Below are 12669 nucleotides of genomic sequence, written 5' to 3'. Positions count from 1 at the left end.
ATTGTGCAGGATGTGATCTATAAATTCAAGTAGCAGGTAAGTTTTTGCCTTTTATGCATCCATTTTGTTCCTATAGCACACTTTACTAAAACTAGTCTGCGTCTGCATCCTTAACACATTCTTCCAGCCATCTTGTTTTCAAGGCAAAGACAAATGTCTTTTATACAATGGATTCAGAAAGTATTCATACTCCTTCACTTTTTTCAGTTTTTTTTGTATGTTGCAGCCTTGTGATAAAATGACAAAGTGAAAATAGGATTTTAGACATTTTTGCTAATGTATTTAAAAATCAAATTGACTCAAGTATTATTCAGACCCTTTACTAAGTACTTAGTTGAGGCCCATTTGGCTGTAATTATTTTGCTTTACACAACTAAGTTTGGGAATTTTATGCCATTCATTTTAGTGGATCCTCTCCTGCTCTGTCAGGTTGGATGCACGCTGTCAGTGGACAGTTATTTTCAGGTCTCACCTTCAAGTCTTTGCTCTGGCTAGACAACTCAAAGACATTCTCAGAGCTGTCCCTAAGCAACCTATGTGTTGTCTTTGCATTGTGCTTAGGGTGCATAGGAACAGGTTATTTAGAAAAATGTATTTAGATTATCTCTTTTCTTTGCTCAACTCAGCTTTACCTCAGTCTAGTCTAATCTTTGAGTCTTTGAATGTTCCATCACCATTCTTCACCATTGAAATGATATTGCATACATGATCAGTTGTGCCTGGTTTTCTCCAGACATTACAGTAATCTTGGTTTTATCAGATTCAAAAAACTTGTTTCTCACTGTGTGAAAGTCCTTTAGGTGCCCTTTTGCAATCTCCAAGCAGGCTAACGTGTGCTTTTTTACTAAGTAGATGCTTCTGTCTTGCTAGTTTGTTATAAAGCACAGATTTATGGAAAGTTGCAATGTTGGTTGTCCTTCTGGAAGTTTGTCCTTTCTCCACATGTGTTCTCTGGAGCTCAGCTAGAGTGGCTATTGGGTTCTTGGTCTTCTCTCTTAACGTGGTTCTTCAACCATTATGTTTATGTTTAATTCTCCCATTAAGCCCTCTCTATTTAACTGGGTGACCAACTCTAGGAAGAGTCGTGGTTATTCTAGGATTATGAAGGCAAATCTGCTCTTGGGAATTTTCAGTGCTGCAGGATTTTTGTAGCTTTCCCCAGATCTGTACCTCAAAACAATCCTGTCTTTTAGCACCACTTGCAGTTCCTTTGACCTCACAGCTTGGTTTTTGCTCTGATACACATTGTCAACTGTAAGAACTTATATAGACAGGTGTGTATCTTTTAATCATGTCCAGTCAATAGAATTGACCACAAGTAGACTCCAAAGAAGTTGTAGAAACATCTCAGTGATGATCAGTAAAACAGAATTCACCTCTGCAAAGGGTCTGAATATTTGTATACATAAATGTAATATTTTGGTGTTTTTTTTTTATTTGTGAAATTTCAAAAATCCAAATTTTTGATTTCGTTATTCTTGGGTATTGAGTATTGCTTAATGCAGGGGTCCTCAATCACAGTCCTGGAGGGCCACAGTGGCTGTAGGTTTTTGCTCCAACCCAATTGCTTAATAAGAAGCCCTTACTGCCCAAGTAACACTTCTGCTTCACTTTAGTTGTCTCGCTCGTTAAGATTTTGAACCCTTAGTGCATTTTTTTAGTCTTAAACAGATGCAGTCTTGTTTTTACTTGCTCCTAATTAGCAATAACATGCAAATGACAAATTAGACCTGCATTTCCCCATTTAGCTTGTTACCATTTACACCTGTGTGTATTTATCATTCACTGTGAGGTTTAATTAAATACTTTGAAGGAATGTGAAGAGAAAAAAGTGAAGCACTGAGAATTACTCATATGTTTCATCATTTGGATGATATCCTTAGAAAGGGGGAAGAAAATCTAAGATACGAGAATTACCTGACATAGCAGAGTTAAAACACGAACAAGTCATGAAATTAAATTACAGTACTGGCAAGAATTGCTTTCTATTAAGCAGCCGGGTTAGAACAAAAAACCTGCGGCCCTCCAGGACTGTGATTGAGGACCCCTGGCTTAATGTGAGGAAAAAAAATTAAATAATTCTTTCACAAGAAATTTGAAAAAAATGAAAGGTTTGATAAACATGAACATAGTTTATAAGGTAGGAGTGGCCATCTCTGATCCTGGAGAGCCACAGTGACTACAGGTTTTCACTCTAACCATTTTTTTAAATGACTTTCTAGTTTTTTGCTGCTAATTAGTTTAATTTAAATTATTTGCTATTTAAGACTCAACCCCTTTAAATCCAGGCTGAGCAACGTCAGTCCTGGAGGGCCGCAGTGGCTACCGTTGCTTGTTCCAACCCATTTGCTTCATGAGAAATAATTAAGTGGCGATGAAGCTCTTATTGCTCAAGTAACATTTTTCTGGTTCATTTTAGTTGTCTTGCTCATTAAGATTTTGAACCGTTAATTGCTTATTTCAGTCCTAATCAGCTGTATTTATTGTTGTAAGTGCTGCTTATTAGCAATAAGATGCAAATGACAAAGGAACAAAAACATTTGGTTCTCCAAAATCGGAGTTGGCCACCCCTATTATAAGGTCATCTTAAAATTCTGCTGTGCACCCCATCCCTCCTGCTTCTTTCCATTCTCTTCCAGAACTTTTTGACCAGTAGAGAAGTGATGAAATATCATACCCAAAGATAGCTCCACTATCGTCAGCATTATTTTTATTATTGTTCCTCTTTTCCCAGTAAATTAGTGTATTTCGCATAGGAACTGCCTCGAGTTTTGCCATGATGTGATAGTAAAGTAACACATAAACCTGTGAAACGAATACTGTACAGAAGCACAATTTGAACAAGTAAGGTAGTATAATGGTGCAAATATATTCTAATTTGACTGGACAGCTACTTGTGATTAATTAAATTAATTCTGGCTTTCTATTAACACTGGTATGCTTATTGTTTTCATTGATTTCCATTTTTTTTTTTTTAGCTTTTACACAGGTCCTTCTGTGGTTCCAAAATATTTACCTTTGGATAGTACATTTGTTGTGCTTGTGTTAAATGGAAGAGAGGAGCAGAAGATCTCATATGCCATCCAGTGGCTACAGCATGTAAAATCATTAGTACAGACCCGTAAAATTCTTCATGTAGCAGTGGTGCTCCTAGGCAGTGAGCAATGTAACAATGACTGGATTCGTGTCTACCTTCGACAGAATGGTGGATTTATTGACTTGCTATTCCTGGTTTATGACAGTCCTTGGGTGAATGGAAGGGATATATTCCAGTGGCCACTGGGAGTGGCAACGTAAGTTAAAATTTTATCCAGTGCTGCTTTGAATGTACATTAAAATGTATTTAAAATTGCTATAGATATTTTATTTTTACTTTGCATAGGATTTAATTTTAAATGTACTAAATTAAAAAAGAATTTTTGTAAAATTGATTGTAATGAGAAGTCAAGCAAAATACTATAAAATTGATTAGAATCAAATGATAAGAATTCAGACCCTGAAAAAATTTAAGGCAGTTATTTTTGCTTTGAAAGCCAAAGATTATTTAACTTAAGAAGATTTAAGGAGATGAAGAAATGGCTGGAGAGATGTTTTTATTTTGCATATATTGGTGTATTTATGTATTCACTGTCTAAGCTGCATCTTCCTTTTCCACAACAGATACAGAGGATTTCCTATTGTCTCTCCAGATAATCTTTTATTGAATTCAGAAAGACCTTATTTATGTAATTTTTTGGGCACAATCTACAAGAACTCTTCAAGAGAAACTTTACTGAGTGTTATGAGGGAGAAACAGCTTGAGAAGCACTGCATTATAGCTGCAAGAGAAGAGTAAGTTTTCTTCTGATTATAATAAACATGGAAAAAAAAATACTTTTTAAACAGTTGTATGAAGTGCTCAGTTTTACTTTTGACAGTTGTGAACGAAAAAGAAAGTAACATAGCTGTGTTATCTAACTTATTAAAATAGACATAATACATTGGTGGCATGTTTAACACTAGAATTACCAGAGCCTATGAAAAAACTCGTAATTCCATCCCACCTTAAATCGCTTTTTAAAATCGTTCACAGCTCTCCACCAGCGTCTTTTGTCATCTAAATGTGCTGATAAAAATCAGGCTGCAAGCAGCCGGCTATTCCATCCCCCCACCGACTTAGAATGTGCACAAACTTCTCCCAGCTCATGCCTTGATTGATTATCTAGGAGTGAAGTGGAGTTTTAGAGTGGAAATAATAGATCATTATTTGGAACACACGCATTTCAAGTGTGTTCCGTTTCTACAGTAATCCGTGTAAACACATTTTAAAAACAGAAACGTTTTTCATATTGTATTAGTAAATGACAAAATTATAATATATATATATATATACATATCTATACATATATACAAATACACATATATATATGCACACACACACACACACATATATATATATATATATATATATATATATATATATATATATATATATGCATATATACTCATACATCCACATATATATACATATCCACATATATACACATACATACATACATACACACACATATATACACAAAAATACATATACAGGTATATATATATACATACACACACACACATATATAAACATATATATACATATACATACATATATACATATACACACACACACACACACACATATATATATATATATACACTCTTTGGGGTGCGAGCAACTGTTGCTGGGGGTGGCAGAATCCATCAAGGAAGAAAAATGAAAAACATTATTTGTACAAAATCTTAATTTATTTATCCATTCCTAAATAATTAAATGTGCAGGCTATTTCGTATCATTGCAATACGCTGTTTGTTAAAATGTATGACTCCCGCTCTTATGTGCAAGTCTGAGTGGATCGTATCTGTTCAAGTTCTATTTAAATTTTAAATAGAAGGAATTTTTATTTAGTCGACAGAAATATCTTTGGTAGGAATGTAAGTTAAATGTAGGCGTCATTGCATAAATTTTTCTTGACCATACAAATGTAAAGAGTAAATTCGCCTTACATTCCAACCAAAGATATTTGTGTCGACTAACTCAGGGGTGTCAAACTCAATTGCACAGGGGGCCAAAATCCAAAACACACTTTAGGTCGCAAGGGCCGAACAGGATAAACATTTATTGAACACACTAAAACTAAACTTTTAAAACTTTAAAACTTTTAAAACTTAACTTTTTTGAACATAAATATGAATAAAAACAGACAGGAATATTATTCAGGAATAAATCAACTCAAAACTTAAATAACATATAATATTTTGCTCTCCATAAAAATGTATCCTGTCTAAATTATACAAATTAGAAATAAACGTTAAAAGAACAAACATTCAAATTTCTTTACTCTTATGTAATTTTATATAAAAAATAAACTTAAATTTTAAATATCCCAAAAGATTTTGCTCTCCATAAAAATATATCCTGTCAAAATTATACAATTTCAAATATGAACATGCTGCATAACAAAACCTGGAATTTTAAATAAAATTTGTTCTTTTCAGCAATAACAAATCAAATCATTCAGTTGTCTTTGCTCATATGTCATTTTATCAGAGCTGGACACCTGGCATCTTTTTTTTGGCAACAAGTTTGTTTATGTTTGGTGTGAGGTTCTGTGTTGTGGAGATTCTCAGGATGGACTGCAGGTGTTCATCAGTGAGGCGACTCCTGTGTGCTGTTTTGTTAGTCTTCATCACTGAGAAGAGCTTCTCACACAGATATGTGCTACCAAACATGCACAAGGTTCGAGCCGCATGTAGACGGAGCTGGAGCATTTCTGCGGGAATGGAGTGAATAAACTGTGCGGGCCCTGCAATATCGTACTTTGCCTTCAGTGTGCCATTACACTGCAGCTCAATCACCTCCATCTGAATCTGCACAGGTGCAGTTTCCACATCGACAGCAAATGGGTTGCGAAACAACTCAAAATTCTTTTTTTGTTCTTCAAAGTCACCAAAGCGCCGTGCGAACTCAGTGCGCAGTGCGCTCAGTTTATCAGCAAAGTGCGTATTTGGGAACACCGTTGTGCCGACTTGGTTCAACATTACTTGGCAACAGGGAAAGTGGGGCAAGTTGCAGTGGTGCATTTGTGTCTCCCATAAAAGCAGCTTCACTTGAAATCACTTTGTGATTTTGCACGGGTAAAAACGTCTGCTGAAGTGTCAGATTCTTCTTTAACTCTTCTGATTTCTGTATCTTCTGTATTGCATTCAGGTCTTTCAGGTTATCCTGATGTTTTGTCTCATAGTGCCGTCTTAGATTAAATTCTGTAATTACAGCCACATTAGATCCACAAATGAGACACTCGGGTTTACCGGCAATGTCAGTAAACATATACTCAGCTTCCCATCGGTTTTTAAAGGCTCTTATTTTCAGAATCAACTTTTCTCTTCGGCATCGTGTGGGCTAGCTTCGCAATAACTTGCAGCATCATAAGCTAGACTTGATTAACGCGGTAAGTGTTCGGCAAGGCAGCAGAAGCGCTGCATTATGGGATCTGTAGTTTATTGTGTTACCAGCGCTTCATATCCCAGGGCCTTTAATAACAATAATACAGTATATAAAATGATCTCGCGGGCCGGATATAATTACACGCCGGGCCGGATGTGGCCCGCGGGCCTTGAGTTTGACACATATGGACTAATTAGAACTTGAAAAGATATATTTTTTTGAATGTGATCGCGCAATTCAGATCGAGTTGACGCCAACTACAGTACATCGAGCCCGCGTGCTATTGTGGTTTTGCCTGCGTGCCTCAATAAGTCACCCTCTCCTCGCTCTTACTTTTTTTCCATTCATCTAATGAATACAATGAGTATGGCTTTACAAAAACAATCATTGATGGCGAATAAAGTATCCATTATTCATAAAGCTTCAATTGGTGATCTGTCTTTCTGCGTTAACCGCATATTTTTTCATACGTCTCAAACCAAGGGGATGCAAAGGTAAAATGAATCGGGAAGCACGCGTACATACTCAGTGAACCCCCTTACGGGAATCGAACCTCAGACGTCGGCACTAGAGGCGTGTGGTTTATCTATTTGAGCGTATGTAGATCGGGGTATATATGTATATATATATATACTAGCAGAATACCCGCGCTTCGCAGCGGAGAAGTAGTGTGTTAAAGAAGGTACGAAAAAGAAAAGGAAAAATTTTAAAAATAACGTAACATGATTGTTAATGTAATTGTTTTGTCATTGATATGAGTGTTGTTCTCATATCTATCTATCTATATATATATATATATATATCTACAGTATCTATATATATATATATGTTGTTCTCATATCTATCTATATATATATATCTCTATCTGTCTATCTATATATATATACTCGCGCTTGGCAGCGGAGAAGTAGTGTGTTAAAGAAGGAAAGAGAAAGAAAAGGAAACATTTTGAAAATAACGTAACATCATTGTCAATGTAATTGTTTTGTCACTGTTATGAGTGTCGCTGTGATGTATATATATATATATATATAGCAAAATACCCGCGCTTCGCAGCAATGTCATGTGTTTAAGAAGTTATGAAAAAGAAAAGGAAACATTTTAAAAATAATGTAACATGATTGTCAAAGTAATTGTTTTGTGTATTTGGCGGCAGCGTCACAAGTTGTTTTCGTAGCTGCATCAGAAAATGTACCACGACGTCTGACACGCCTCCTTTTTACTGTTTTCTCAAAGCTTGGATTGCTGCTGTCATATATATACACACACACATACATACATATATATATATATATACACATATATATACACATACATATCTTCATATCTACATATCTATATATACATATCTACATATACACATATATATATATACATACATATCTACATCATATATACACACACATACATACATACACACACACAAATTATATATATGTGTGTATGTATGTATGTATATATATATATATGTATATATATATATATATATATATAATGTAGATAGGGGTGTGTGTGTGTATATATATATATATACACATACATACATATATATACACATATATATACTTGTGTGTATGTTTGTATGTGTCTATATGTGTGTGTATAGCTTTGGTCACTGAGTGCAAGGGAAAAATAATAAAATATAGTCTATAAGTTATTAAACAGTAAAACATTAACGCTTTAAGAAGTACAGGTACATTGAGCCCTACTGGAGTGGTTATGGGTAAACTACATTTTAAAGACTGTGTAACACAACAGGTAAGTAACTAACAGCAGCTAAAATATATATGGATCATCTCTCGGTAGTAGATCCCTTTTGAAAGGCGCTACACGACGGCTGTGGTATAGAAATTACATTTTCTATATGAACGTTCAAATTTGTGCCTCTGGTAATGTGCCTTACCGGCATTTAAAGAAAATTAGTTTTGTGTCCTCTGCACTGTTAAGAGAGAAAGGCTTTGGTTTGGGATAAAAGGTGTAAAGAAAGGACAGTTGCCTTTTCTTTTATATAGTATAGAGAGATGTGTTCGCTGACGTTATGATCGCCTTTTGGGGACAGTCGCGGTTGGTCTTGTGTAGACTGGTGAGACGTCCCTGCCATTAATCAGCTGTGATGGCACTGTCAGTCCTCCACTCGTGTGCGTGTCTTCATAATCCGAGGTGATGACCTCATAATCGATACGTGCAAAAGAAAGTGTGAATCGCCTTAATATTATTTTTCCGTGGTGTAGAAAAGGGGTCCCGTGTTTGCACTTGTCTGGGCTATAGCGCAGGGGGAGGATGAAAAATTAAAAGTGCTCACTTTGACTTAAGGCAGAAGCGAGTCAGTGTCTCAAAGGCGGCACAGCTATGCGCACGCGCTGGCTGCTCGACTTTTGCTGGGCAGGAGACCACAGTTTTTGCAGACACGTTCATGATATCAAAAGTCTCAGCGCTCTTTGGAGGTCATTCATATATCTATACTAATAAAAGGCAAAGCCCTCACTCACTCACTCACTGACTCACTCACTCACTCACTGACTTATCACTAATTCTCCAACTTCCCGTGTGGGTGGAAGGCTGAAATTTGGCAGGTTCATTCCTTACAGCTTCCTTACAAAAGTTGGGCAGGTTTTATATCGAAATTCTACGCGTAATGGTCATAACTGGAAGCAGTTTTCTCCATTTACTGTAATGGAGATGAGCTTCAACGCCGTGCGGAGTTTCGTGTGACATCATCACGCCTCCCGTAATCACGCAGTACATAGAAAACCAGGAAGACCTCAAAAAGCGCCAAGAAAACATGCATTATATAATTGAGAAGGCAGCTAAACAATAAGAAGCGGCGAGTGACATATACAACCATATTCATGAGTTCTGCTACTTCGGAAACAAAGCACGATGTAAACCTACACTTTAAATTAAGTTCATAGACAGGCTGCCGCTGGCATTTGTAATTTAGTGCCTGCCCATATAAGGCCGTCCGTCAGCGGCAATCCAATAGCAAACTGCCACGGGTAAATATTCACGGGTGAAGGACTGTGCTTATGGAGAGGAAGATGAGATGGTCAGGGTGGTGTTTGACACAAACTCAGCGAAACTGCGAGAGAAAGTTTTAAGTGCCAGGACTAAGGTAACATTAAATAAAGCTATGGACATAGCACGAGATGGCACCAGCACAGCTGGGAACCTTCGATGCATGTACACCGAGCGGCTCACGTGAACTGACGAGTGCACAGATAAAAGCAACAGTTCCAAAGAGAGCTGAAAAACCGAATTACACAATTGAAAAGGCAGCAAAAAATATGAAGCGTCTGATAAGCATATTCATAAATGCAGCTACTGTGGAAACAAAGCACACGGTGGAAAAAGTCAATGTCCCACTAAAGGAAGACAGTGTAAAAAAAACCCGTGCATGCAGTGTGTCAGGTCTCAGATAAAGAAGAAGACGAGCTGTTTATTGATGCAGTAAGAAACGAATCGATGAATGAAACCTGTCATCTTTACAACGATTGACAAACACGGAATGTAACTTGAACACAACACATCCTACAAATACGAACCTGATTGAAAGAAATAATGATAATCAAATCCTTGATGACAGCAACACTCACTAACACTCACAAAACAAATACTGTATATTGACAGTCATGTTACGTTATTTTAAAATGTTCCCTTTTCTTTTTCTACCTTTTTTAACACACTACTTCTCCGCTGCAATACGCGGGTATATATATATGTATATATATATACCGATCTACATACTCGAATAATGGATACTTTATTCGCCATCAATGATTGTTTTGGTAAAGCCATACTCAGTGTATTCATTAGATGAACGGTAAAAAAGTAAGAGCGAGGGGAGGATGACTCATTGACGCATGCAGGCTGTAGTGCGCGTCAACTCTATCTGAATTGCGCGATCACATTTGAAAAAATATGTCTTTTCAAGTTCTATTTAGTCCATATGTGTCAAACTCAAGGGCATGGCCACATCCGCCCGGCGTAATTATATCCGCCCGCGAGATCATTTTATATACTGTATTATTGTTATTAAAGCCGGGTATATGAAGCTGGTAACACAATAAACTACAGATCCCATAATGTAGCACTTCAGCTGCCTTGCCAACACTTACCGCTTACTAGAGTTATTGCGCACTGAGTTTGCACGGCGCTTTGGTGACTTTGAAGAACAAAAAAAGTCCGTCTACATGCGGCTCGAACCTTGTGCATGTTTGGTAGCACATATCTGTGTGAGAAGCTCTTCTCAGTGATAAAGACTAACAAAACAGCACACAGGAGTCGCCTCACTGATGAGCACCTGCAATCCATCCTGAGAATCTCCACAACACAGAACCTCACACCAAACAGAAACGAACTTGTGGCCAAAAAAAGATGCCAGGCGTCCAGCTCTAAAATGACATATGAGCAACGACAACTGAATGATTTGATTTGTTATTGCACATAAGAGCGGAGTCAACTGCTTTAACAAACAGCGTATTGCACTGATATGAAATAGCTGTGTGTGTATATATGTAGATATGTATGTATATGTATATATATGTTTATATATGTGTGTGTGTATGTATGTATATATATATATATGTTTATGTGTGTGTGTAAATATATATATATATATATATATATATATGACAACAACACTCATCACTCACAACAGTGACAAAACAATTACATTGACAATCAGGTTACGTTATTTTCAAAATGTTTCCTTTTCTTTTCATTGCTTCTTAACACAGTATTTATGCTCTGGTAGCGGTATTTTGCTACTTATATATATATAGCAAAATCCCTACGCAGCGAGAAGTAGTGTGTTAAAGAAGTAATGAAAAGAAAAAGGAAACATTTTAATAATAACATAACATGATTGACATTGTCATGAGTGTTGCTGTCATATATATGCCTGCCTAAATAAGTCACCCTCGCTTTGCTCTTACTTTATTTACCGCTCATTTAATCATGGCTATTGGCGAAAAAATTATAAAATGGAAGGAGGATGGCTTTACCAAAACAATTATTGATGGCTTAATCGATTATTCATAAAGCTTGAATTGGTGATGTTTTTCTGTGTTAACCTCATATTTTTCAGACTTCTTCTCAAACTAAGGTGGTGCGAGGGTTAAATGAATCGGGATGCGCTTGATCAATGTAATCCGTGTACCAGGAAATCATGCATTGATTAAAAGCTCCCTTTGCTTGTAATGCAAAGTGTGATTAAACGCATTATTTTTTAACGCTTATGGAGCACATGCATCAAAGCTTCTCAGCTGTGCTTGTGCTAAGAAAAGGAAAGATTTTAAAAATAACGTAACACAATTGTCAATGTGACCTTTTGTAAGTAGTGCCTGGAGGATTCAGTGTGGAGAAACTCGAGAGATAGCGTGTGTATTAACTTGTGGATTTTTCTGTGAGTATTTGGTGGCAGTCTGACGAAGTTGCTTCGAAAGACGGCATTAGCCGCGGAGCTCAGCTCAGACCGAAATTAGATGAATGGGAGGGGAGATGATGACGTGACTCCCCCACCCGCCTTTAACTGTCAATCCCCACAAACACAGTCTCGAATTTGCATAAGCACACCCCTTCACCTACAATTTTAACTTAGTTACAAAGTGATCAAAACTCTCGCTTATATCCTGCGCCCTCTCATTAAACTTGTATCCCGCATTACCTGTGGCATGTGAAACGCCAGCGGTAGCCTGTCTATGAACTTAATTTAAAGTTTAGGTTTACACCTTTCTTTCTTTCCGAGGCAGCAACACTCATGAATATGATAGTATATGTCACTCGCTCGCTTCTTATTGTTTTTCGCTGCCTTCTCAATTATATAATGCATGTTTTCTTAAGCGCTTTTTGGAGGTCTTCCTGGTTTTCTACGCACTGCATTGACAATCAGTTCACGTGATTACGTGGGAGGCGTGATGATGTCACACGAAACTCCGCCCCCCCACATCATTCCAGCTCAACTCCATTACAGTTAATGGAGAAAAATACCTTCCAGTTATGACCATTAGGCTTAGAATTTCGAAATGAAACCTGCCCAACTTTTGTAAGTAAGCTGTAAGGAATGAGCCTGCCAAATTTCAGCCTTCTACCTACACGGGAAGTTGGAGAATTAGTGATGAGTCAGTGAGTGAGGGCTTTGCCTTTTATTAGTATAGATATATATACAGTAATCCCTCGCTATATCGCGCTTTGACTTTCGC

The 12669-nt window shown here is 37.0% G+C and overlaps 1 protein-coding gene across 1 annotated transcript in view; it reads left to right on the top strand.

The window, feature by feature from the left end:
* Positions 1-12669, top strand: part of rxylt1 (ribitol xylosyltransferase 1) — a 53822-nt gene that overhangs the window by 26182 nt on the left and 14971 nt on the right. The window contains exons 4-5 of the mRNA XM_039760841.1: positions 2979-3293; positions 3661-3831. Coding sequence (XP_039616775.1) covers positions 2979-3293; positions 3661-3831 — 486 coding nt within the window. The remainder of the gene's footprint in view (positions 1-2978; positions 3294-3660; positions 3832-12669) is intronic.

This window comes from Polypterus senegalus, chromosome 8 (assembly GCF_016835505.1).
Source record: "Polypterus senegalus isolate Bchr_013 chromosome 8, ASM1683550v1, whole genome shotgun sequence".
Classification (NCBI taxonomy): Eukaryota; Metazoa; Chordata; class Cladistia; order Polypteriformes; family Polypteridae; genus Polypterus; species Polypterus senegalus.
The sequence above is the reverse complement of the archived record's forward strand: the minus strand, read 5'-3'. Positions and strand labels throughout refer to the sequence as shown.